Source organism: Vulpes vulpes, chromosome 11, assembly GCF_048418805.1.
Source record: "Vulpes vulpes isolate BD-2025 chromosome 11, VulVul3, whole genome shotgun sequence".
NCBI lineage: Eukaryota > Metazoa > Chordata > Mammalia > Carnivora > Canidae > Vulpes > Vulpes vulpes.
The window spans coordinates 76,321,517-76,349,254 of NC_132790.1; the positions used below are offsets into that span (position 1 = coordinate 76,321,517).

At 46.7% G+C, this 27,738-nt stretch overlaps 1 protein-coding gene and 1 long non-coding RNA gene across 31 annotated transcripts in view; one reads left to right on the forward strand and one right to left on the reverse strand.

Annotated features, from left to right (window-relative positions):
- TBC1D5 (TBC1 domain family member 5) overlaps positions 1 to 22,538 on the forward strand; it is a 529,331-nt gene extending 506,793 nt beyond the window's left edge. For all 30 annotated transcript variants that reach the window (XM_072726774.1, XM_072726773.1, XM_072726763.1 and 27 more), the window contains 3 exons: positions 11,446 to 11,525; positions 12,310 to 12,459; positions 18,576 to 22,538. In XM_072726774.1, the coding sequence (XP_072582875.1) occupies positions 11,446 to 11,525; positions 12,310 to 12,459; positions 18,576 to 18,878 (533 nt within the window). In that variant the 3' untranslated portion in view covers positions 18,879 to 22,538. The remainder of the gene's footprint in view (positions 1 to 11,445; positions 11,526 to 12,309; positions 12,460 to 18,575) is intronic.
- Positions 22,539 to 24,207: 1,669 nt separating this feature from the next.
- On the reverse strand, positions 24,208 to 25,695 carry LOC140594454 (uncharacterized). The gene is made up of 3 exons (XR_011995257.1): positions 25,242 to 25,695; positions 24,562 to 25,089; positions 24,208 to 24,520 (listed from the first exon to the last, which is right to left on the reverse strand). It is a non-coding gene; the product is annotated as an uncharacterized lncRNA (long non-coding RNA).
- Positions 25,696 to 27,738: the final 2,043 nt, after the last annotated feature.

The following is a 27,738-nucleotide window of genomic DNA, read 5'->3' on the forward strand; positions in this document are numbered from 1 at the left end:
GGAGAAGTGGGACCAATACCAAATTTCCCAGCACTTAACTAAATATTCCTTTATCAGATGATGCAGAAAGATACAGGAATTTGGGATATGCCAGTCCTCAGAGGGAGGTGCATGAGCTCTTTGATCAAGAATAGCTTTAGCAGAACAGAATGATACAGACTCCTTGACATGAGCACTTCTGGGCCTCCAATATGCCCTGGGCTACCAATGGCAGCTGTGAGAACAGCATCAGAAACTTACTCTCGGAGTTATTTCTCTGGATCCTCTCCTCGTGTTAATTGTTTTCACTAAGTTCCTTTCATTTCAAGACAATTCTGTATCACCCTACATTTTCATCAGACAAGAAGTAATATTTTAAAATGTCAAGTACAGTTCAAAGCTATTTTTATAACTGATAGAACAAATACAGAGAAAATCCTCTCAGTTAAAAATTATATAAAGGCATCTTTTCAAATGGTCCTTTAATTATAGAGCTAATAACATCAACAAGTTATCGATTCTTCCCTTACGGTCCTGGAACCCAAAACTAAAGGAACGTTTGTTTTATCAAAATTCTAATTTTATTACTTCCACATAATTGAACTACTTGAATTCAAAGACTGAGAGACAGGAATTGAAAATACATGTTTTATTAAACCTAACTTTCCTGTCAACTTCAGAAGACTTGTTTTACGTATTCATTTTTCTGTTGCTATAGTTACTCCTCTTCCTGTCATCCTGACAGTTGAGTTAAAAGCCATTGCCAGTATTAACCTCTGTGGCTGAGCTCAGGCTATTTTTAGACTTGCCGTATCTTACACATAATTGCACGTGGGTGAGCAGCCCACACTTCTCTGATCTCTCAGCAGCTGGGCTGAGCTGCCAGCTGTTTACAAGGACTACAAGCTGCTCACCCTGCTGGCCCTGAAGCCCACACCTGCCTGCTCCCAGGAGAGGTATTTCCAGTCCTCTGTTTGGTATTTAGACAGTGGTTTCCAGCAACTCGCCCCTTCAGGAGTGGTTCGCGCAAACAATGGCAGGATTAAACGCAGGGCATTAAGGGCAGTTAGGTTTCCCAGAGTGCTGTAGCTCATAGGATCTTAGAATGTTGAACATGTGGAAGCTCTCAAAGCCAACTCAGCAGTCCTTCACAGATGAGGAAACCAAGGTCCAGGGAGGATGAGAGAGACACACAGCTAGCTTGTGACACAGCACCATGCGTCCAGACCCATTCCAGTCCCTGGTTCTCTTTCTGATGCTTCTACTAGGGCCACACTTGAGTCAGTAGTGGGATGTCAGATCCTCTGCTATTTTGTTGCACACGTTGTTACTGATTTTACACTTGTCATAATATTTATGTAAGACTTAGCTGTAAGAGGAGGCCAGTTTTGAAAATCAGCTTATTTGCTTCTGTAAGAACTTTATAAATCTAATTTTCTCGTGTTTATAAAAACAACTTTTAGTGGATGTCTTTGGAAATGTTCAATAAGGCAGTTAACTAATGGCATTTGAAATACAAGGAAGGTAAATGTGATCACCAGACAGCTTCCTCTCTGTCAGTCACACTGTGATAAAAGTTTTCATAATTACTCTAAGAATTTTAAATACTGCATTTAATTGAGAGTAGCATAGTCCTCTGTAGAAGGAAAAGATACCTTCCCTTGAGAATCATAAAATGCCAATTTCTGATTCAGTAGGTATACTATGAGGCTTCAGGTTCTGCATTTCTAGTAGAGCATGGTGTTACTGGCCCTTGACAGTCTTCAAGCAGCAGAGAGCAAAAGAACTTAACATTATGTGGGCAGAATTAAATGAATATATTCAAAATCCTATTAATGTATTCCTAACTCTACTCTTCAGGCACATATGCAGCTAAACTGTGGGCAGACAGCACATACCTCCCCTGGTATTCTTATGTAGCCTTCAATCATCTGAAATTCAGTTCTTTTTTCAGCCTCTTTGAACTTGTTCTATTCTAGTTGTAGAATGCTCTTCCTGCCCCCACCCCAGTTTTATTATCAAAAGACTTGGAACAATTGGTTAACATCTCCGTTGTACCAACCCTATGCCTGTTTAGAAAAACTCAGCTAACTCTATACTGTCTTATCCTTTCCCAGGTGAAGCTACCAAAGCTTTGATCCCATGGCTTCAGTATAGATTGTCAATCTTTCATCATTTTGCTTTCCACTTTCTGGCTGTCTCCCATTTTCCCACATGCTCTTCCACGTAGGAGGAACCCACACTGAATATTTCTCCCTCTCTTTCTGTTTTTAAATACAATGTCCAAATCTTCCATCTTTCTTAAACTGTCTGACTGCATAGCCTGTTCTCAGCTCTCCATACCAGGCTGCCTCTCCATGTCTTCTAATCCACAGGCCCTCTCCAGCTAATGACCCGATAGACAAAATACTTGTCTACCTCATCTTGTGGAAACAAGCTTGCCGCCAATTGCTTGAAAGCTCAAGGATTTTGTGGCCACTACAAGTGTCTCATGTTAAGCATAGAGCTTGTGTGTAGGGGAGGGTGAAACCCAAGTTAAGAAGGCTAATGTTGGGATGCCTGGCTGGCTCAGTGGTTAAGCATCTGTCTGCCTTTGGCTCAGGTTGTGATCCTGGAGTCCCAGGATCAAGTCCCATATCAGGCTCCCTGCATGGAACCTGTTTCTCCCTCTGCCTGTGTTTCTACCTCTGTCTCTCTGTGTGTGTGTCTCTCATGAATAAATAAATAAAATCTTAAAAAAAAAAAAAAGGCTAATGTTTGCTGCCTTGGGCTATGTTTAAATACCGATACTGTGTTAAATACTTTCACTAGATCCTCCTATCAGCAAAACTTTTATTGCCTAAAATTGACAAAAAATTATATCCACCTTAAAACCATGGGATCCCTGGGTGGCACAGCGGTTTAGCGCTTGCCTTTGGCCCAGGGCGCGATCCTGGAGACCCAGGATCGAATCCCACATCAGGCTCCCGGTGCATGGAGCCTGCTTCTCCCTCTGCCTGTGTCTCTGCCTCTCTCTCTCTCTCTCTCTCTCTCTCTCTCTTTCTCTGTGACTATCATAAATAATAAATTAAAAAAAAAATTTAAAAACCAGTTCATGGGATCTTATTTGACTAACTGATGTGATTTTAGGACAGTCTTATTCAAACTGCCCTTCTATGTCATTGCTTCCAAATGAGAAGATCTGATGGCAGCACCCTAGGATATTTCCTTTTAATAAGTCTCTACCAATGTTTCTCCTTCTATTTTTAGAAGTACATCTTCTGGCAAAGGCATCTAACCATTACTGGAGCTTAGAGACTTTTTAAGTTTAAAAATATATGTAAAGTCTTTTTTCTGGTTGACCCTCAGCCATATGATGAACATGATAGATTTTGCTGTGAGGAGTCATGCTTCCATGATGCTCCCTAGCTGGCAGAGTGGTGAATCCTAAGAGAATCAGATGCTAAATGGTAGAGATGAGCAAAGATTTCTAATCCTGCTAATCACTCTAAGTTTACTTAAGAGAATTATTTATTGACAACAAAAACTAATATTAAGTGCAATACACATATCTGCTTAGTCTTACCCTTGGATTTTCCAAACTAAATATTCCTTTCCCTGTGCCGAGTTTAGAGTTTTCAGTCATTCTGACAGCTAGATGCAAAACAGGACCCCTGATTATATTTTCTATGTGATCTGCTTTTGCTTTTTAAAGAAAATATTGAGCATAAAGTGCCTGATTCAGTAAGTACTTGGCTCTTAATAAATCATCAGTGAAACTTATTTCCCTTCATCTGCCCCTACCACTTCTCGATCTGAGATCTGATTGATCATGTTAATATCCCTTAATTCTTCACCTGAGAAAAAGCTCACCTACATCTGTTCCTAAGGACATAAAAATCATCCCTATTGCTGGTGGGAAAGCCCTGTGTTGTTCATTCAGCTGGTATTTACTAAGTACCTGCTCTCTGATGTAAAAACAGGTTCTAGGAGACATAGTTTGGGATGAAGTGGAGGATTGGTATTGTAAAATTGAGCTCAGTGCATATGGAAGATGTGAGTAAAATTTCAAAGTGGAGAGAGAATGTGCCAAGGAAAATATACCTCATTAGAAATACCTAAAGTGACGCATAGTGTCACATGAAACCAAGGTCCTCCCGGAGTGATCTCAGAAACACTGGCAGGGACCAGTGGAGTTCTAGAGTAATAGGGATATAATGAACAGAGTACCACATTTGGATCCAAAAGACCTTGAGTCCATCATTTGCCCATAGAACTGTGAAGCTTCAGGAGACTTTAATCTTTTTATTTTTAAAGATTTTATTTATCTATATGGAAAAAAGAGAGAGCATAGAGGGGAGGGAGAGGGCAAGGGGAGGGGAAAGGGTCTTAAGCAGATTCCATGCTGAGCATGGAGCCAGACACAGGTCTCAGTCCCATGACTCCAAGATCATGACCTGAGCTGAAACCAAGAGTTGGATGCTTAACTGAGCCACCCAGGCATCCCCCCACTTTTAAGATTTTATTTATTTATTTTAAAGAGAAAGAGAAGGCTTTAATCTTTGAGCCTCATATATAAATACAGTGCAAGAGTAAAAGATGAAGCAGAAGAGAATTCAACAACTGAATACTTTGAAAGGGAAGACTGTTAATAGGAAGCCAATGCTTGAACATGGTTTTAAGGCGGACTTTGAAGAAAAGAAGGATGTGTGTGTTATTGTAAGGAGGCGAGGAGGGTCTTATTGTAAGGAGGCGAGGAGGATCTTCTGGAAGGAGAATCGCATTTGCAAAGACACACAGATGTACGTGATCTGTTAATGAATTTGGCACCTACAGTCTCTACTAAACCTGCCTTCTCCCAAGATCTGGCCAACCATGACACACACTCTCTGTGAACAGAAACTCCTTTGTCAACAGTGTAGCCAAAGCCAGTAGTGACAAGTTACAGGTCTGCCCCTCTTCCTTGACTCATGGCCACCTCTTCAGCTAGTACCACTTTGATCACACATGTGACTCTAGGTCAACCCTACATGTGACCCCTCCCATTTTGTAACAGCCTGCATATTTTTTTCTTTTGAGGCTGGGTCAATCCCTTATAAGATTATCTGAGGTCAAGGTAACTAAATGTCTATCAGAGACAAGAACCTCAAAGAGCAGAATCTACCTATCTGGATCTTTGAGGTACTAGAAAAGGAAAAAAAAAAACACATACTAACCAATAATAGTATTAGTGAGCAGTTTGTTAGAAGTAGACCACTTTGATCATCTCGTCTAATCTTTCCAGCAACCCTCTAAGATAGGCATTGCCCCCATTACTGTTGAGTTTATTGATATACAGATCTCTGTCCAAGATCATCAAAGTTCAAGCTGTCTTGAACTTAGTTGATGCTAGTCCCAGTGCTCTGGAAAGTTCTGATAGAAATGATAGAGCAGTCTGTTTTACATGTAGGTTGTGTCAGCTGACCTCAGTTAGGTCAGTTCCACCACTAAATAAAGGGCACTGGCATCAGAAAGCAATCAAGTCTGTGGCAAAACCCTGTCCTGTGCCTCTCTGGCTTCTTGTCTCTTTCTGGCCCCTCCATCAGTGCTGCGTATATAAGTTCTGAGGAGCTCAGAAGTCCAGATGATCTGGAATATTGTCTTAGCTGTACCACTTTCCCATCATAAGACTTCAGATGATGGACCAGGGATTGCTGAGCTTGGCTCCCTTTTCTGTAATTGGATGATGGTCCTCATCAAGAATGGTCGTTGGGATAGTCAGATGAGATAATGTAGCCATGTCAAAATGAAAGGGTTACCAAGTCCTTGGAGCACCTAGGTAGCTCAGCCGGTTAAGTGTCTGCCTTTAGCTCAGGTCATGGTCCCAGGGTTCTGGGATGGAGCTGTGCATTCTCTCTCCCTCTCTCTCTCTCCCCCATCTCAAATAGATAGATAGATAGATAAATAGATAGATAGATAGATAGATAGATAGATAGATAGATAGATAGATGATAGAAAGAAAGGGAGGGGGGACCAAGTCCTGAGCTTCTACAGTGGGTGAGATACTGTGCCAATTTATTTATTCTTCATTGTAATCCTTTGAGGAAGGTTCTGATATTACCCTCAGGCACAAGGAAGCTGAATTCCACCACCTCCACTAAAGACAGATGCTAGTTCTCCTTTTATCTCCTTTCTGCTACCCTTCTTAATGAATATGGGCTGGTGTTACCTTTTGTACCAGCCACTCAAATAAAACACTTTTATTCTAGCTTTGAAGAAAAAAACATTTTTAAGAAATTGTAAAAAGTAGTCCATGTGCCGTTTCCATTACTTTTAGAGTCAGAGATCTATTTTTGTGGCATTGACACCTCTTTAGAAGTGGAGTCACCATGCAACTGTTATGTTGATGAGATTCTAGTTGATGAGATTTTTGTATAATTTCCACAGAAGTAGTTCTGTGAGATTTTCCCCCTTTAGTTTCAGTGCTGAAACATTTATAATCTATAAAACTTAAGTAGATTATAAAGAACGTAATCTTACTTCTACACAGAAACAAAAAGAGCCTTTATCTCATAATTTATTCTGCCTCTTGCTGTAAGAAAAAATGTGCATTACATTAGAAATTTAAACATTTCATATCTCTGCATTTAGTATTTTAAGGCATAAAAAAATCATTACGTTTTTCTGTTTTTACATGCAGGTGCAACTTCAAGCAGTAGATTTATTACTGAGAAGTTATATATTCGTAGAATGTTCATAAATGCTACCTTAAATCGATATTAGGCAAAGGATTTACATAGCCAGTACTTTATTAGTAAAATCAAAATTCTTGTATTCAAAACATTTAACAGCTTTCAAAAGTACCCTTTTGTTTTATTTTTTCCCTTTTCGAAACTTTCATTATTTATTTTTAATTTAAGTTCAATTAACATAATGTATTTTTTTTAACATAATGTATTATTATTAGTTTCAGATTTGGATTTCTATATGCTGGATTTCCTAATTTTTTTTTAAGATTTTATTTATTCATGAGAGAGAGAGAGAGAGAGAGAGGCAGAGACACAGGCAGAGGGAGAAGCAGGCTTCATGCATGGAGCCTGATGTGGGACTCGGTCCAGGGCCTCCAGGATCGTGCCCTGGGCTGAAGGTGGCGCTAAACCACTGGGCCACCCCGGCTGCCCTGGATTTCCTAAATTGAGTCTAGTCAGCTTAGTTGATTATAACAGATTTATCCTTAAGATTAAATGAATATCCTCTCTCTCTCTCTCTCTCTCTCTCTCTTCTCTGTGTGTGTGTGTGTGTGTGTGTGTGTGTGTGTGTGTGTGTGTGTGTATGGGTTTTCAGGGTAGAAGGTTTCCATTAGATTGTATAAAAAGGTGATATTTGATCTTCTCTGAAAAATAAGGCTGAAGAATTTTCGGTAAGGGTCTCCTTCCGAGGATACTATGGCTCTGGGCTCTTCTCCCTCCCTGGTACCCTTGGCCAGTCACATTGCATAGCAGGCCGGAGCCAGCCTGCAATGTAAAATTGAACTCTGCATGCAGGAGAGGAGATTGGGAGGACTGTCTCAGTCCCCTTTCGTTAGAGAAACTGGATGGTTTGTATCCTGTGTAACAGTGAACCAGTTTGGCTACTGTACTGGGTCGCATAGTGATCCCCACTTCACTTTCCTCCTCCATTCATGTCCATCTGGAACTTGTGAATGTGACCTTATTTGCAAATAGGGTCTTTGCAGATATATTCAAGTTGGGACAAGGTGATACTTAGTTAATCCAGTGACTGGTGCCCATATTTTAAAAAAGGGAAATTTGGACACAAACCTAAACCCAAAAAGCAGTAGAATAAACAAATCAGGAAGTTTTGTGGGTTTTTTCTTTTAAATACATAAGCCTGGAGGTAGGCAGTCCAAGCAAGCATAGCAGCTCCATGATGTGTCCAATGCCTCCAGCTCCCTCTGGTTTACTGCTCAAAGTCATTAAGCTGTGATCCTCATCCACATGCTTGTAAGATGACTTACGGAGCTCCTGCTAGCATTTCAAGTACCAGAGGTGGAAGTGTAAAGGTCCAAAAGGCACAAACTGAGTCAGACTCCGTGAGGAGCTTCCCAGAAGCTCCATACACCTCGTTGGCCAGAGCTATGTCACATGACTAACCTTGGCTGTGAGGGTAGATGCACATGGTGTTACCCTGAATGAGATCCTGGACATGTTGAGGAAGGAATGGAAGGTGGAACTAGGGTGGCCCACCAGCAGCTCTGCTACCTCAAGACCCAGGAGACAGTACAGTAGTGAGCATCCAGGCCTGTTGGCTGTTCATGCTCTTATCCAGCAAGAGCATATGGGGGAAAGTGGCTTTAGATCATAGAGCCTGTAATGAAAGACGAGAGGCTTCTCTTGTTCTGGCTTACCATTACAGCCATCTTCCACCTTCAATGCAACCACCACTCAAGTATTACGGGTTTGTGGTATCCAAGAGAGGACACTGGGGTGACTTGCTTCCTGGGATTTTCAGGCAACATGGCCAATACTATTTTATATCATCTCGAGGAGACACTGATACTTCTAGTGAGATAATGAATCATATATTTAAACTCAGGTACACAGAAGTCTCACTCTAAAGTTCCATTCCCACCAATGGCAGTCCAAGGCTTAAACTTGCCAATTGGTCTTAAATTTGGTCTCTTACAAGTAACCATCTCATCTGAACAAATGCCCACAGAGTTTCTCTACTTTGTCTCTTCTTCCTGCCAGGATGGTGTCTGGGTGCTGGGATGGCTCATATTTCCTGGGTATTTGAGGAAGGGTTGCTGAGTGCCCTCTGGGTCTTAGTTGGCCTCTAAGGAGAGCTCTATTCCTGCATAGTTACCAGCTTCTGTCACCACTGGAGTCACTGACTGACTGCCCTGTTAGCTTGTAGCCCATGACCCTAAAGGCCTTTGATCTTTGTTGCTGTTGACTGTGGGCCCCATATTACACTGGAGGCAGCAGCCAGGCAATTTGGCCAAATCTTTGGCTTCAGGATATGTTCCACAGCAAACTGTCAAAGGGGTGGGCAGGAAGTGTAGATAGAGTCATGGCAGCAGGATACGGCACATTTGGTTTGTGCATGTTTCCTCTTTTCCTTGCCCCCATCCTGGTTTGTTGGGCATGGCCTCCAGTGCCCTCCTCTCCATTAGCTCCTTGGACTCAAGAAGCTCCCCATGCTTCTTCCAGATGTCCCAAGTGTTCCTGCATCCATTAGGTGAGCTTTCCTTCAGGGTACAGGAGTTATTCCCCTGCTGTCCCCATTTACATAGCAGAGGCTGGGAAATCTGACCCACCTTGCAGCTCAGTGGGGCAGAACTCACCACCCCACCAAACTCCCCAGCTACTACTGCCATGCTGCCCCAGGCAGCCCGAGACCCTCAGACATCTGCCTTAAAAACCCTAGCGGTCATAAAAACAAAAGCCACCTTTGCAATCCTCTAAAAGACCTATATAACTGGTTTTTGTCAGTTCCCTGCAGTTGGTTGTCGTTTATGTCTTGTTGAGTGGATTCTGTGTTGTTTTTTTGTTGAGAGAGAACAAATTGTTACAGGCTTTTAAGGAAACCAAAAACATTCACTCTCTAATTATATCTATTATTCCATTCCCATTCATCTTGCTTTCTTGTTTTGAAGCGGGCCTTTATATTAGCCAGAAACTACAGTCACGTTTTCTGAATAAATAAAAGCTGCTGTTTTTCTGCTGTGGAATGAAAGAGGACTTGTCAGCGTGGTCTAGAGATTTACTCTCGTTGAAGATTCTAACAGATTGTCAGGCTAGGCTCATGTCGATGGTATCAGTCTTTGCCTCTTCCTTTGCAGGAAATACTTTTGGAAATATTTACCATAGCGGTGTTTTGAAATGCAAGTTCCAGGAGTGTTTTCCCCCATTTGTTGAGTCCATTATTACTTAACTGTATACCTGAAATGCACCAGGCCTCATTCTAAGCGCTGAGACTATACCCCTGAACAAGACAGTCTTGAAGCTGATACCCTCTTGGGAGAGATGGACAACAGATAAGCCCACAAATGCATGTGCTAATGCCAGCTGGTGACAAGTGCCTAGTGAAATATGTACAGGAGAAAGAGATGACAAGGCAGTGGCCAGATGGGTGGGAAGGCTGCTATGAGGAGGCAACATGGGACCAGAGTCGAACAATGAGGAAAAGCCGGTCTGCATGGATGTGAGCCTGCAGGCCAGGAGGAGAGTGTGCTGACTCTGCTGCTGCTACCAGCAGGACAGGGGGTAAGCAAGCAGAGAGTGATACATAGGTCTGGTGGCTGAAGGGGGCCAGGCATGGAATTGAGGAGTCCCACATTCAGACTGGGACACTTACTGAGTGAATTACTAAGTGTGGGGCATCTGTAAGGCCCTATAAGAAGATGTGATCCAAGGCCACAAAATAGGAAAGGAGACGTTAATAGAAGGTAAGCTTACTTATTGTAGTGATTCTCCAACTGGTGTGCGTAGAGGTATCTTTTTTTAAAGTGTGCTTTAGTCCTCCCCACCATTGCATTCTCCTGCCTCGCCCTGGGGTAGGGAAAGGGCTCTGCTTCCTTCCCCTCAGCTCTCCTGAGAATCCGGGCTCAGTACACCCCACCACTCCCGGGGCTGTGTGTATCCCTCAGGCATGCGGTAGGGGAGCGCTGAGGACCACTGTGTGTTCACCCTATTGGTGGGAAGCTCAGTGTAGTGCTGAGCCTGGCAGTCATAGCTCACTTGCTAGTTCTCTCAGATCAGGTCTAGATAAAGGACTTCTCATGTGGAGGGTGAGCTTCCCAGAGGACTTAGAGAAGCAGTACTCCTGTGAAGACCCCAGGTGAGGTCAGGCTGATTCCATAGGCATTGTTGTCCAATGGCACCATGTAGCTCCACGAGCTTGTCCATGGCTTTGGTAAGAGGAAGAAGCAAGGGTGGGAACAGAAAATTAGCTTGGGCTGCAAGCTAGTCAGACATAATCACTAGAATGTTGATGAATGTTATGTTGAAGAAGGTTATTCTTACCATTTTGTTGAACTGACAACATGCTTTACTGTTTAAATCTTTAAAGACAGTGTCTTGATTACTTCATTACCTGGAAGGGCCTGGTCTTCAGAGAGAGGGGGGTGAGTTACCATCATTGAACCATGAGACAGTGTAGGAAGCCCAGGCTGAACCGCTTCCTCCCAGAGGCTGGATGAATGCTCTAGGCTGTTCACATCAGAGGTTAGCAGGATGTGCCCTGGTCTCCCTGTGGAAGTAAAGACGTATCTGTCGTCATAAGAATGTATTCGTGTCTCATTGGTGGAAAGGCTGTGCGTACTGGGCTCAGTGCTCTCTCTTCTCCTCTCCTGCATACCTGCCTCATCTGCATTTGGACAGAGCATCCTTGGTGGAAATACTTGCTATGAAATGGGATGGAAAAATTTCCAAGCAAGTTATGGTGTGATAGGTAGGTTAAGTTATACTCAGCATTAGTTATAAAATGTCATTCTTCTATTTTCAGTAAATATTCAAGATGTGATATTACAAGAAAATTTGGAAAAAGAAGATCAAATTCTGGTTTCTCTGGCAGGATTAAAACAGGTATGTGCATTTGATCTGGCCATTCTTTTAGTGCCTGCTGGGGAGGGCACCCTGTGGCATGGCATACCGTGATACTAGCACCAGCCCCTCATTTCCTCCCAGGCAGAGCCCAACCTGAATCACCACCTCCTTAACACCTCTTGCTCCTACTAGTGATTATGTCTGACTAGCTTGCAGCCCAAGCTAATTTTCTGTTCCCACCCTTGCTTCTTCCACTTACCAAAGCCATTGTTCCTTACCTAGAGCTGGTATTGTGTGGTCCAGCAGCATGTTCAGTTTTTCATCCATAGAATATGCTATCCTTGGAACACAAGTTCCATCACCACTCACAGCAGGTCTCAGACCCACAAGGACCACATTTACCCATCCCTTGGAGGGCTGAGTGGAACATACACGTTAACGAAAAGAGCATACTGCTCTCAGATGTCTGCCTTTGTTATTAACAGCTCGGCTTGGGTGTAGCCAACTGGGGAGCTAAGGGCTGTTCAGCAGGGCTGGGTGTGTAGGCAAATTGTACTTTCTGCTCTAGGATAACTGCTCCCAGGCTGACCCTGTGAGAACCTAGCCATTAAGACTGAAATTTTCCTTGGTCATTAATTGGCCCATGGCTTTGATAGAGTTGGGGCTTTTTTTTCCTGTTAATTCCTTTCTTATGGTAATATATTCATATCCATGCTATTAAAAGATGGTCAGTGAGTAAGTCTAGTTTAAATGTATTAGAGGTTTTGCTAGCATTGCAAAACAATTTATCCTTTCATTTATTTTCCTCTTTTTTGAAAACTAGATCAAAGACATTCTTAAAGGTTCCCTGCGTTTCAACCAGAGTCAGCTGGAAGCTGAGGAGAATGAACAGATCACCATCTCAGATGACCACTACTGCTCCAGTGGCCAAGACCAGGGCCAGAGCGACCAAATGCCTAGGACCACCAAGCAGGTATAAGAGCTCTGGTGAACAATGTCATATTAACTTGATGGGAGCACATTCACATAAGTTCTTCAAAGCTGTGAATAACAAAAACTGCCAGAGTCATTTCAAATTACCGTGTGCAAAGTTCAACTATAAAATACCACCAGTGGCCTGAACCAGAGGTCCTATACAGCTGTGCAAGTTGTGTACCTCCAGTGCCCCCTGGGAGGCCATTCACAATGATAATAATTAGACTGTTAACTCATAGATTTGTGCAAGGTACAACCTACATACATACCCGTATGCAGCAGCTTTAGCCTGAACCTCCTGCCAGGCCTGCTGTGTGGCCTTAGAAAGTCAGACCTCTGCCTCAGCTATCCGTTGGCTGCCTCCAGCTGATGCCTGCATTCCCTATTAGTACAAGAAGTACTGTTTGTGCTTTCCTAATGCTGTCCTTAGTGGACTTCACTTGGCTACAACCTTTTCTGCCTTCATGGAGAAGGGCTTCTCATTAATGTCCATCCTCTAAGGGAATGAGGTCAGCAAACTTTCTCCATAAAGGATCAGATAGTAAATATTTTAGGATCCATAAGCCACATATGGTCTGTGTCACATATTTGTTTTTATATTTGGTGTGTTTGTTTTTATTACCTTTAGAAATATGTAAGCTGGTCTCAGCTTGAGAGTCCTATGGAAAGAGGCCACAGACCAGCTTTGGCTTATGGGCCATAGTTTGCTGACCTCTGCTCTCAAGGTGCTGACATTGTGTGTAATTTATTCTAACATAGAAACAGATTTTTCCAGTGAGAAAGGATCCAAGAAATTCCTCGTTGACTTAGTCTTGTCTGCTTATTTTACCAGTGAGAAAATGAAGGCCCAAGAGGTACACAGATTCACTAGGCATCATGTTTTCAGAACTCCTATCCCAATCCAGCAAGCTTCCAGCTCCACCATGTTTCCTCACTATACTTTATCTGATAGGACTAAAAATTCCTAATAATACACTTTTTAATAGCTTACGAAGTTTCATCTTGAAAAATGAACATTGCCAAAACCTCATCTAAGGCTCTTTTTTCAAAAACTAGTATCCAGATGCTTGTAGATTATTTTTTACAATTAAAAAAAAAAAAAAAACAAAATATTTTAGAATGGGAATATCTTTAGTTTTAAGAGTACTTTTCAAGAAGAGGGAACCTTATGTGGTTAATTTCATCCAGCTTTAAAAAGAAGTTTTCAGAGCCATTAGTCTGCGTGTTTGACCACACAGAGAATTAACATTGCAAGTTTAATTTAATTAGTTCTTCCAGATTCTCCTTCCCTAAACAGATGTTTAGATGTTTAGATGTTCAGTAATCATTTCTTTATTCAAATATTGTTGAGCTTAGGCTCACCTCCCCAACCATTTTTAATTAAGAATTTTATTCTAAAATTTAGCATGATTTTTTTTAGTTGAACGTATACAAATGTTACTGAAATATTACCTTTCAAGAACACTACTGAATTTGCTAAATTTAAAGCTTCTTGATTATACTTTGCCATTGTCTTTCCAGGTTCTCATATCTGTAAGAACCTGCCTGTCGCCATGTGCATACTGAGGGTGCACCAGCCATGAAATGTAGGTGACATGAAATAGGACATGCCCTTGGGCGTGGCAGTGCTGCACTCCTGTACAGCATCCAAGAGGCCTTTTGCCTCTGCATGTCCTTCTCAAACACAATCAACCCAGTCTTCGCCCAGACACCCCACTGCTGCCTTTTGGGCATCTCTGTTCCTGTGTAGGGCTAAGTGGAAAAGGAGAAGAGTGGGGAAAGGGCTCTTCTTTTCTCATTCCTGCCATGGCTTCTTTCTTGACGGTGTTAGCAGTTTATAAAAAAAAAAAAAAAAATCTGTCCTCCTGAAAGAGGTTTTACCTGAGGAAGGGAAAAGTAGGGAAGCAGTGCTCTCCTCTCATGTTCAGGGGAAGAAAGGCAAGTGAAGTCCCAGGTGAAGCAGCAACTCCTGCAGAAAGCTGAGTGTCCAGGGCTTTGGGCTGTAGCACCCAGGGATCTGGACTAGACCCACACAGCCCCCCAGCCCTGGGAGGAAGTCTTGACCCCATCTTTCCCAAGCCTTGGGTGGTGGACAGGGCTCGGAGCTGGCTGGCTGACTTTCTCACTGCTTGTGGGGACAGGGATGGGCTCTGGATAGGAACATGGTACCCAATGGGATTCTGAAGGCTTTTCCCCTCCAGCCTCCCAGATGGGAGCTGAGGGTCTTTGCTCTGCCAGGTCCTGGGTAGTCAGGGTTATGGGATGTAGCCTCCGCTCAGGAGCTTCCAGTTAAACGGAGGGCCTGAGGGTGGGGCAGTGCTAGGCAGGCTTTTGTGACATTTTCTGGAGATGTAATCACCACAATGTTGGGTCTGTGGTAGGTTGTACTACAGTTCATTCCTAACTTAGAAATGTTTTTGCTTTCTTGATTTAGCATTAAATTATGTGTGAAGAATAATACAGAGGACCAGGCTCACCTGCCTTGGGGCAGGTGGCTCAGGGTCCCCCTGCTAGTGCCCTTCCCCATCAGGAACTTCAGAAGGGCTCCTTTGGAGATACATGTACCCTGCTCCCTACTGGCATGTTGGTGGGGATGTGACTAATACTTTTTTTTCCATTTGACAAATCTTATGTCCAGCTCTAAAAATGGTAGGTGCAAAATTGTCTTCTGTAGAGTGAAGAGAGCCACATTCTGTCCCTCTCTCCAAGAGTCTTTCCTTCACATACTCCTCTGGGAGGTTTTTGTTGAGCTTGACTCAAATCTATGCCAGTAGAAGCCAGGACTTGTAGGACCTGGACTCACTAGTCAGCCAGCCCGTATTAACTAATATGCCTCCCTGCGGCTTGGGGCCCCTATTTTTATCTGTATGGTCTATAGCTACATTGTCTAAATTCAGTAGCCAGTAACCACATGTCTGTTTAAAATCAAACTCATTAAGATTAAATAGAATTAAGTTAAAAATACAGTTCCTCCATCACACTAGCCACCTTTCAAGTACTCAGTAACTATGTGTGGCCGGGTGCTACTGTATTAGCACAGAAGGAGAATACTTCCATCACTATAGAATGTGTCTGTTGAACAGCTGGTCTGTAGTTGGGCTCACCTGCTTCTACCTTCCATGATCTAAGACTCAGGGTAAGAAATGAAGCAGGGTGATTAGCAGGGTTAGGGGGAGTTGTGCTGTATATTGTGGTCCTGGCCAATTTTAGATAAGACTGACAGGTCCAAAACTTCTTTCATTGTATAGTACATCTTGTGTTTGGCAAAAAGAGAGGATTGACCTAGGAATTTCCAAAATGATCTAAATAGAACCAGGTAGTAGCTAAGGCTATATGGAAATCTAGAAAGAAAGCATCTTTGTGTCTAGAAAAAAGTTCTAGGTAGGAGTCCAGAAGAGGGAGATCTTTTCATTTGCTTTGTGACATTGGCCAAGCCACCATACTTCTGATATGGGCTTTGTTTTATGATCTGCAGTACTGTGCTTTGAGTCAGTCCATGATTTTATCTGGGAATGGAGAGCGGAGGGGTTACCCAGAATTTGTAACTTGACTTCAATACTTTCCTAGAAATAGTGACAGTGGGAACCATCTTTACTTCCAGGCACAGGCTTTGTAACATATTTCTCCTCTTCAGCATCTTGTGATGTATTCACTGTAAGTTAAAGGAGAATAAGTGATGATGGTATTTCTGTGTTAGAGACACCACTCTGGAAATAGGGCCTGCTGTACATGCCGTTTTTATTTTCATACTAAGATAAGCTCTACCAAGCAGCACTCTTAGCCAGAGACCTTGTATGGGCTGAGAAGTGAAGGTTTTCACCTTACAGTTTACAGTTCAGGACAGCAGTCCTAGGAGTAGTGTACACACTTTGGAGGTAGAAAGTTGAAGCTGAGGTCCCCCACAGCCTTTTGTGTACTCCATGTGCAAATGCGTGGGAGGACAAGCCAGCCTCTGCAGGGTGGTACAGCCCTGCCCGAGTGCACCTTCTGGTGGCACAGCCTTTGTCTACCAAACTGTCCTGGTGCCAGTTATGATCACATCCTCTTCTACCACAGTGCCATGTTCTGTGTAGCTCTTCAGTTTTGTAAGCATTAATGTGTTGCTAGAATGTAAACAGCTTTAAATTTTGAGATGAAGAGCCTCAAGGCCTATTGTTTCAGCAGTGTGATCTTCATGCTAATTCGGTTTCTCTTCTCCCAATTAAAGATCTTAAAGGTGGATGAATGGTCAGAGGATGAGGCACCCGAACCATCATTTAGCCACTCACCACCCCCGCACCCCACTCCCGCCATGACACCAAGAACATGTAGTTCAGAGAGAAGACTGGCAGGCCCAGATTGCCCTTGGAAGTGTTGCCAACTACCTGTCCGGGCTCTTCTCATAGCCCACAGGTGGCCTAGGCCATACCAGCCTGGAGGCTAGAGGACCCAGGGGGCACTTCCAGCCTGGAGGCTCTGTACATCTTGTCAGACTTCAGACTTTGGTGCCAGTCCCTACCCATGCTGTGGGAGAGTAGGCAGGTGGGTGCTTGAGCAGGTGTGGGCATTATGTCAGCTTATGTCAGCACTTTTTCTGTCAGGCTGGCTTTGGAACATCCTTAGTCAGACTGTAGCTTTACACCTGTCCAAGTGTCCCTCTTCTGTCCCAGGGTACTCAGGAGCTTCTCTGGGTTTAACCCAACCCTTTACTGGTGTTCATAGATGTCAGCCTTTTTAATTTTTAATTTTTTGGTTTTTTTTAATAATTTATTTTTTATTGGTGTTCAATTTGCCAACATACAGAATAACACCCAGTGCTCATCCCATCAAGTGCCCCCCTCAGTGCCCGTCACCCATTCACCCCCACTCCCCGCCCTCTTCCCCTTCCACCACCCCTAGTTCGTTTCCCCGAGTTAGGAGTCTTCATGTTCTGTCTCCCTTTCTGATACTTCCTATTCATTTCTTCTCCCTTCCCTTCTATTCCCTTTCACTATTATTTATATTCCCCAAATGAATGAGAACATACACTGTTTGTCCTTCTCCGATTGACGTATTTCACTCAGCATAATACCCTCCAGTTCCATCCACGTTGAAGCAAATGGTGGTTATTTGTCGTTTCTAATGGCTGAGTAATATTCCATTGTATACATAAACCACATCTTCTTTATCCATTCATCTTTCGATGGACACCGAGGCTCCTTCCACAGTTTGGCTATTGTGGACGTTGTTGCTTTAGTTAAAAAACAAACACTACTCATAATTGCTTAAGAAGAAAGGAAAGATAATTGTAAGACCATTATCTCTATATGTTTTTTGCCATTAATTTGCAGTTGCTATTCCTGGTTTTCATGTTTACCACCATTGTCCCAGGAGACCCCTAAATCCATGCCCGTGATGAGCTGGTTAGGAGACACTTACACTGGGCCTTCCTGAAGCTCTTTAAGCAGGTAGTAGAATCACTGTAGATGTGGGCTCACAGCCAGTCCTGTGCACGTCCACACATCATCTCTCTGCATGGTGGCCACATGCTAGGTCAGAGAGACTGTCCTTGTCCCCATTTCACAGGTGAGAAAATGAAAGTCCAAGGAAGATGAGTGATTCGCATGGCAAGGTGCCACATGAAGCTGGCACTTTTTTTTTTTTTTTTAAGATTTTATTTATTTGAGAATGAGAGTGAGAGCATGAATGGAGGAGGAGGGGCAGAGGGAGCCAGAGAAGCAGACTCTCCACTGAACAGGGAGCCTGACGTGGGGCTTGATCCCAGGACCCTGAGATCATGACATGAGCCAAAGGCAGACACTTAACCAACTGAATCTGTCCCCCAGGTGCCCCAGCTGGTGGGGATTCCATGTGCAGCCTGCCGCCTACCTCCTGAGCCGGCCTCTCTTAATTTACCAAGTAGGATGTTTACTTTATTGCCCTGGGAACCCAGCATCCAGCTTCAGAGGAACTGGCCCCACAGCACTGGGACGTCCCAACGGCTTCAGGGAAGCAAGATCAAACACCATAGCTTTCCAAGGAAGAGCACAGGGCCTAAACTTCCAGGAAGCTCCCAGCTCACAGGGTTGCTCCTTAGTTCTCTCATTTCACTGGATTCTTCTTTCATCCAACTGTTCTTCTGACTGTACTTCACAGGCCTCTTCAGAAACACCAGGGCACATGGACAGAGGGAGTGCAGACGACTTCATCCTGGTCTCCAAAGAAGATGAGGGGGGCAGTGCCAAGGGGTCCTTCTCAGGCCAGGCCCAGCCTCTTCGCACCCTCCGCAGCACCTGTGGGAGAAGTGAGCCCCTGGCCCGTTCACCTCTGGTGTTCTCCGACCCTCTGATGGGCCCCGCCTCGGCTTCTTCCAGCAACCCCAGCTCCAGCCCTGACGAGGACAGCAGCAGCAACAGCAAGGACTCTGGCTTCACTATTGTGAGCCCCCTGGACATCTGACCACAGGGCCCCTGGTCTCTTCTGTGGGGATTGGGCGCCCCCTCAACAGCCCCAGGGCCCAACTGAGGCTTCCTCAGCGGGAGACCCCTCTGAAACCAACACTTCTTTCTCAGCATGCCTGTGGCCTTAGTACAACCCATCGGAACCCTCTAGAGAGAGGCAGACGGCCACAGAGCACACAGACTGATGGTCCCCAAATGCAGACAGGGCTTTCTGGGCCCTTTCTGTATCCCACCTCACCTTCAGTCTGAGGTAGACCAGGGTTAAGTATCCGGTATCAGGCTCACTGTCAAAAAAAGACCAAACCAAATGAGAATCACTTTTCCTCTGTCCCCTTCTCCCCAGTTAAGAATTAGGTATGGCAACCCCATCTGTTATAACTAGAAGAAGGAAGAAGAGTTGGTTTCAAATCTTCCCTCCCTCGGACCATCAGGCATAGGAAAATTGATATCAAGAAGGCTTTCTCTCTGGAAATCTGTATCTCAGCCTATTTAATTCCTCCTTTGGGAAGCCATACAGCAGAGCCAAATACAACAGAATGGACCACAACTGGTGGATTCCAGGGCTGGAGAAAACCCATCACTGACCTCTCAGAAAGTTACAGTGATCTTTAGAAACAGGGTTTAAACTTAGGAATTCTATTTAGGTGTGATGGGGTCTAGATTTCTTCATTTGTTAAAGAGTATACTTCCAAACCTCAGGCCAGATGGACTCTGGCCATCGCTGTCCCTCCTCAGATGATTGTATTTCACCCTTTAGAATCTTTTACAACCAGAAAACAAGGTCACATTAAGCCAGTCTTTGCTGCACTGATTTCAAAAGTCATAAGAATATTACTTCCTGGAGAAAATGTGACCTTGACTGTGGGACAGACATCTCTCAGTAATTTTCTGGTAGAGTTTCTGTAGTTTTGGCGCTGGAACACACCTGTCACCTGTCAGTTGAGAAGGAGAGGGAAAAACCCAAGCTCCTTCCCATCCAGAGTCAGGATCTCCCATTGGCCTTAAAGTAACAGTAATAGGAGTCCCTTCTGGGGGAGCAGGGCTTCCCACAGAACACTCCAGATGTCAGGAAGGTGCAGGATTTCTGCACAGCCCTTCCCTCACCGGGTGCCAGGCACGGGAGCTGCAGGGCGTGGGTTCACTTGCGCCCTGTGTCCCAGGCACCCCCGCCGGGGCAAGACCAGCTCTCACACGCTTCAGCACATGATAGAGATTTCCCCCTTTTGGTCGGCAGCTCATGGAATCGTGCTGGACAGAGTCCCAGGAGTGGTTTCTCTCCTTGAGAAGAAAAGCCATGAAAAGGACACTTGTCCCATGCTTTGCTCAAACAGGCATTCTAACAGGAGCTCCAGAGCGCCCTTTAACCCCCCCTGGGGGCAGCCCCCGCCCTGCAGTGACCACTGCTCCGCTCAGGGCTTCTCCTCTAAGGACGGCAAGGCCTGTGGGCAGTGGAAGCTTTCATGCAAACCAGGGGAAAGCTAAGTTTGGCTTTACACCGTTTACAGTCCTTCCCCTGCTAACCGAGTATTTCTCCGCAGTCTGATAACACCCTGATTCCCCATGTGCTCTCCAAGAATGCAGTGATGACTCGGAGTCAGCTGCTGCACAGAAGGTTCCAGTTAGCTCTACAGTTTGCTCTCAGCCTCTAGCAGGAGAATCTGTGAACACTTGAGCATGGAAGATGAATAATAACTCTGCTTTTGCTCAAGTGACAGGGTTGCTGGGCTCTCCGTGATTCCTCCAAGACCTGCTGATGAGCTCCCTGGCTCCCTGATGGAGTGGTCTGCTCAGCACGCCCTGGGGGTGACTCACTGACTTAGTTACTGCCAAGTATGTGTCGCTCGCCTTGAGGACACTTTGTTCGCTCCCTAGGCCCCCCTACAGTGACTGGCCTTGCAACTGCGCACAGTTGCCATTATTTTCTCTCAGATGACCTGGCTCTGCAAGTTGTCAGTGTTTTCAGTTCTAAGGTGAGAAGTGTGGGGCTGCCCTCGCCAGGGCTCCAAGACCCGAGCTGGAAAGGGCCATGGAGATGGCTGTCCCTGGGCAGTGGTTCACAGCCATCTGCTCACTTTCAGCAGTTCCTTCACCCTGAGAGCTAGAGTCCTGATAGTCCAGTGTCACCGGGCACACAGTAGCCTCCAGACACCCGCCACCCTGACGAGGCTCTAGGCTCCTTCCCTGCAGGTGGCTAGATGTTTAGTGGTCCCAGAAATCTCCCAGTGCTCCAGCACACAAGGGGCGGGTCCCTCCATTCTGTGCTTCCATGTTGGTGCCACGTGAGACCCAGTGGGGTCACTCAGAGGTGTTGCTTCTGTGGTCCCCAACAAGCCCCTCCCTCCTCAGAGGAAAGAAACATGAGGGTGGGTGGGATGTGGGCAGTGCCACCCTCAAATCCTCATAGGTCCGTGGGGGTTTGAGAATTGTATTACTCTCTTAATCTTTTTGAATGAACTTGTTTTTATTCTGCATACTTGAGCATCGTTTGCATTTTTATTAGTTACAGTGCTATTAAAGAATGTTTTTTTTTATTATTTTATCAGGTACTTAACGTTTAAATGCACATTTTTTTAAAATCCTGAATATATGAAACCTTTTTGTTTTCCTTTAACAAGTATAATCAGTGGAGCCCTCTCATGTTTTGATTATTAACAGTTAAATATATTTTATATGTGTAAAGCTTAGATGAATTCTCATCGTCATCCACTTTTTTAATACATGTGCCTGTGTTTCATGCATTCCTCTCCAATCAGTTTGGAAATTTGAGTTAAAATTTACCTCTACGTTGCGTCTGAGAGCTACAGATTAGAGAAAGAAAGTCGTCATGACTTTGCCTTACCTTTTGTATATGCCCAGGGGTCAGGATAACACTTTAAACATTTAATTATACTGGATTATTCTTCCAAAGATGGCCTCCTGCTAATGCTCACCACTGACTGCAATCTGGTAAGAATATCACTGCAGATTGAGTGTGACTAAAAGTAAACCCAGGCCTCCCTGCGCTCTGCCGTCTCTGCATCCGACCAAGCGCAGTCCCGTGCGTCGGTCCTTGGGGGCAGATTGCCCACCACCCACACGTACGATTCCTCCACTTTGTCAGGGACGAAAAGCAAACCTAAAACTTGGTGGCAGTTATGTTGTCTGCCGATGATAGGTCACCTGCCAGAGTTGACTCACATTTACTCTTTTTATTAAGAAACCACCCCGTGGGGTTGTTACAGAACCCGAGTGGGGGGGGGGACACGGGCCCTCTGGGTGGCCGCTCCCGCCTCCCGTGTGTCCAGAGCAGGGGTGCTGGGGGCCCGCGGGGCGGGGAGAGGCCAGGAGGAAGTAAGGGCAGCACCTGGCGAGCCGGGCTTCCTTCTCGCAGGCCATTGCTGCTCCCCCTGTGTTACTTTCTAAAGCTCTCTTGTTATCGTGTTGAAAAGAAATAAAAAGTTCCTGTAAACAGGCTGGAGACCGCTTTGATGTAGAAGTTGTCATCATAATTTGTCTCACGACGGCACAGTTCATGTGATTTATGGAATACCCTGTCGTGCCATTCATATCCTGTTGCTCTGTTCTCGTTCGTCTTGAGGCTGTTACTCACACTGACTTACCCTTTTGGCAAAGCGATCCCATCCAGTACGGTTATAATAAAAGACTGATGTGAAACTGAGAACGTAGCCTGACTTGTTCCAAGCGGGGGTCGGGGCAAGGTGCTGAGCGGGCCTGACCCAGAGGAGACCTGTCCAGGGTGCGGCCAGCAGCACCCCCGACCCCCCACCCCGGCCTCACCCGCGTCACTGCGAGGCAGGTACCTAGGTCCCACGTCGAACCGTGCCAGGCCCTCTTCCCCACTTTGGGCCCTGCTACTGGTCCAAGAAGCCAGTTGGGGGCAAGGCCGCAGCCGCTTGCCACTCCCTCTCCGCCGCCTCCCCTCAACACCAGGTTTGTCCTGCTAATCTCACTCCAGCCAGCATGGGAGCTGATGAAGGGCCGCAGTGGGGAGTGCACTCCCAGGTCTTAACTGGCAAACAGGAAGCGTAAGAGGGATCCTTATAGCTTACGTAGAACTATGAGGCCAGTGGTGCCTTTGTGCCCCTGCCAGACTTTGTGCTTGGACCCATCCCTAGCCTAGGCCTGTGTCCCTCCCGTGAGTCACAACCCCTTCCCCCGAAGGGACTTTATTATCCACCAGTTCTGCCGTGAAAAGGCTGGAGGGCCTGACACACTTGTCAAAGGGCTCATGCTGGTGATGGTGCTCCCACTTCCCCGGACTAGGGACGACCACTGGCATCCCTCACCGGCCGCCAGGAGCAGAGACTATCACAGGTGAGGTTGGTTCCTCACCGTGTCCCTTGGGAAGACTACTACTGGCTGCTGGATCACCCTCCTGCCCTGCCTGCATCTCGGCCCGAGATGCAGCTCTCCCGGGAGCTGCTCCCCACGGGCTGAGGAGAGGTGAGGGCAGGCTGAAGTCCAGGTGCTGGGTGCCTTCCCTCTCCTGACTCCCCCACCCCCGTATGGTGTTTGCTGAACCGAGCCACACTCTTACACGTGTCTCAGGGCAGGCTTCTGGGGGAATCGCACTTACACATCTTCCTTCCAGGGCTCCTCCAGGCAGAAGCCATGCCCCTGGCTCCCCATCAGCCAGGGCGAAGGGTGAGCGGGAGGAGGCTGCAGGTGGCCAAGGTGGGTCCTCTGTCCTCGCAGACCTGCTGTGCAGAGAGGTGCCTGCTGCAGAGGAGGGGTCTCCCCAGTCCCAGCAGGGCCGGTGCTGCCTCTGAGGGGGCTGCTGCCCCCTGCCCTACCCTCATTCCAACTCCCCGAAGTGAGCAGTACCCATGGCCAACAGCTTTAATTTTCTAATTTGCCTCTGTCACAGACAGCACCCTTTGCCTCTTAATTTCTGGTGACACACAGACACCCTTAATGCACCCTAAAAGGCACATCTGTTGTGAGAAAGGACCCTTCTCACAAAAAGGTGACAGACCGTGGAGGCTTGGGTGGTTAATTCTGACCCAGAGGATCCATCCAGCATCAGCCCACTGTTCGTTCAGCAGACTCCACCCAACGCCCTCCAAGTGTGAGGCTGCGCAGATGCTGACCCACACCAGAGCCCCCAGATTGCCAGGAAAGAGCGGGGAGGAGACCCCTGTCTGTACTAGGAACACCAGGAAAGGTTTCAGGACCAAGGGAGCCCAGGGGAAATCCTCCGGCTAGGGAGGCTCTGGAAGGCTCTGAGGGGAGACCAGTGAGCTAAGCCCAGCGTGCCAGCCATCCTCCGGCGTGAGGGAAGGCCATCCCACTTCTGTCAGCTAAGATTGGAGTAGAGGCGCACTTACAGCCACCAAGCAGGCACGTGCTGTAATGTGGGCTCGCTGCTGTCCCGTCAGTCAGTTCTGGCCCATCAGGATCCTGAGGGCCTGATGTCATCCCCGCCGTAGGTGAGGAAGCAGCAGCAGCGAGAACTCTCCTGTGTGTCTATGTCTCAGAGGAATGAGGAGATGTCACAGGGTGTAGGGGGAAGGGGAGGGGGAAGGGGCTGCTGTAGATGTCACCTCCCCAGGGGATCTTCCCAGAGGAAGGACAGCTGGCAAAGGCCATGCTGTAAAAAGGAGAGCATCGTACACTGCCCCTCCAGTGGCACCCTTGTCCCTCAACATGGGTATATCACCTCCTGCCGCCTCAGCTTCTGCTCCTCGCCCCACATCCAGCCAGTCAGGAGCCCCTGGTCCAGCACTGCCTCTGGCCCATGGCTTGGTCAGGCCTGCTTGCCCCCCGTCCCACCACAGCAGAGGCCTTGTCCCTACTCGCTGGGCCTGACCAGGGGCCTTGTGCCTCTGCCTACCCATCTGCCCTCCTCGCCTGAGAGCCGAGCTGACCCAGGGGTCTCCTCCAAGTGCTCAGGCTGAGAGGTGGCCCCTTGCACCACCCACCCCGTCCCCACAGGGCTGTGCTCTTATCCACTGACCTCATGCTAGGCCCTTTCATCAAGCTGTTTTCTCTGTCCAAAACGCCTCCCTTGCTCTGCAGTGCATACCTGGTGGAAGCCAGCTTCAATGGCCAGACTGCTCTGGTGGGTTCCACCAGACGACTCCTGCCATGGAACTGCTTTCGGGAGGTCCCAGTGTTCTCTTTCACTTTGCCCACTGTGCCAGTTACTATGGCTGTGTGACCAATGACCCAAAGGTTGGTATGATGTAACCATTTGGTATGCTTAGGAGCTGTGTGGGTCAGGAATGCAGACAGAACATGGTTTGTCACTGGTGCCTCTGATGCCTGGGGCCTCTGATGCAAGAAAACTCAAAGGCTGGGAGCTGGAATCCTCTGAAGTTTGGCTCGCTTAGATGCCTGACGGTTGATGCTAGGACCTTACCTTGGGCTGTCAGCTGGAACACCGACAGGTGGCCTCTTCCCGTGGCCTGGGCTTCCTTGTAGCAAGTGCCTCTGTTCCAAGAGTGAGTGAGTGGAGCGAGGTGAGCATACTGAGCACCAAGTGGAAGTCACCTGACCTGTTAGGACTTAGGCTCGGCAGTCATCCAGTGAAGTAGTCACAAGTCCATCTGGTTTCAAGGAGAAGGGAAATAGATTCCAATTGTTGATGAAGTAGACCACGTTCTAGACGCACATGTGAGACAGGAAGTGCTATGGCCACTTCTGGAGAATACAATTTGTCATGCCCGTTGCCTGGAGGCTTCTTCAGGGTAGCTGGAACAAGGCCTCAGCTGTGCTGCAGGAAACCACGGCTGCTCCAGCCATACGGAAGTACAGGTACCATTCAAACCTTTAGTGTTTGTAGCTGCTCACTCCCCCTCCAGGAAGCCTTCTGTGATTATTTTAAGGCATGGCCCCAAAACTTTGACATTCTTTCCATCAGGAGCCCCTTGAATCTTAGCTCTGTGACTTCTTAACCAGTAAAATATGGTGGACATCATGCAATGCCAGTTTCTGGGCCCAGACCTTAAAAACACAGGCAGCTTCTACTTCCTGTCTCTTGGTATACTCCCTCTTAGTCACCATGTGCAAGAAAGCCCAAGCAGCTCTGCAGAGAGGCCTATGTGAAACCAACAGCCAGCAGCCAACTTAGAGTGAGCCACCAAAGGAAGTGGATCCTTTGGTCCCAGTTTACACTATGGACCAGAGACAAGGTATACCAGCTGAACCTTCCCAAATTACAGAATCATGGGCAAACAAAATCATTGTTATTTTATGCCACTAAGCTTGGGGGTGGGTGGTGATATTACAGCAGGGGGTAACTTTCCCTGATACCCTGACTAGCAGGGCTCATTTCCTCTAAACTCCCTCACCTTGGGACAGTACGTCTTTCTCAGCCCTCCAAGCCCAGAACTTGCATTTCCCTCCTTAAAAAGAGGGACTGAGCTTTAGCAGTTCATTCACCCATATTTATTGAGCACCTACTATGCTCTAGGGGCTGAAGATGTTCAGTGAACAAGAAAAATAAGATCCTTGTCTTCAGGGAGCTTGGGGTCCAGTGGGGGAGATAGGCATTGCCTTCTTATTCAATGTGTTGCCTTGATGAGTGAACGAAGGGCATAACTCCAGATGAGAGGGATGTAGCAGAGACTCTTCAGGAAGTCCAATTCCTTTACCCCCTGGATAGGGACACAGCAGGACCACACTTTCCTTGCAGTGACTGAGCTTGGACCACTGGATGTGGGTGATGACCCAAGAGCAGTGTATGGGGATGAGGGGGGAATGAAATGAGTAGATTATCCTAGGAGCCCCAGAGTGTAGGAGTTGGGGGACTGGGAAACTCCTTTCTCCCCAGATTTTGAGATCTAGCCTGTCCTAGATTTTTCCTAAGCCTCTTTGCCATCCGTTGCTTTCATTCCCACAAATGTTACCCGTAGGGAAAAAGCCAGAGCCAGCTCTGACAGACTGGAGGGAGATGGAGGCAAGTGTCTCTCCTCGCCAACTTATATTCATTCAGAGGAGACTTTAGTGTCACCAGACCCAGTGTCCTGAGCCCTGCCCATCTTAACTCTCAAGATGCCAGGGCTCCAGCCCACTCGCCACCAATTGAGAGGGTTCTTTGAGTGACCAGTGAGCTCTGAGAACCTCCATCTCCTTACCTGTAACAAGAATGCCAAGCTTGGTCACCTCTCAGGGGTTGCTGCAAGTAGAATCAAGTCAGTGCCAGGTCCTATGTCCAGCTGCCACTTGCATTATTAACTCTTACAATAACCCCCTGGGGATAGGTGATGGGGAGGGCCCAAGCCTCGCAGGGCTGAGGTGGCCTCGAGCCCCAGGGTGGCCAGGCTCTGCAGGTCTGTGGGATACAGGAGCGCAGCAGCCTCTGTGTGCTCCCACCCACCTGGGTCACCATCAGCATCAGTACCAGGGCCCAAACTCACTGTGTGGTAAGACATGGAGGTATCATTCCTGGGCGTGTGTGGGTGACTCACCAGGTGCTCTGATGGTGGTGGCCAGGCTGCCGCTGGGTTTCTCAGAATCCTATACCTCAGAAATTCAGAGAAACTCAGACTTTCAGAGAAAGTCTGTTTGTGTGCCACAGAGATGTTAACCACAGAGCCTGAGCAGAAGCCAGGTGAGAGTTAGTTCAGCAGGCCACGCAGAGTTCAGCCTTCCTGTCCCCAGCTGTGGGCAGAGGTCCGCAGCAGAACGCAAAGGTCAGATCCATGCCCCCAGACGTGCGTGGGTGTGGGCGGAGCACTGTCCCGGGAGTCTGCAGCCACAACACTCAGCTCTGCTCCATCAAGCAATACACAAAGGCCACTCGGGCCATGCAGTGTTCATCCTCCTGCTTAGGCAAGGTTTGGCCCCAGCTCACTCCGAAGACTTTGGGGAGGGGCCCCTCACAGTTTGATACTTGATTTCTCCATCTGAAAAAT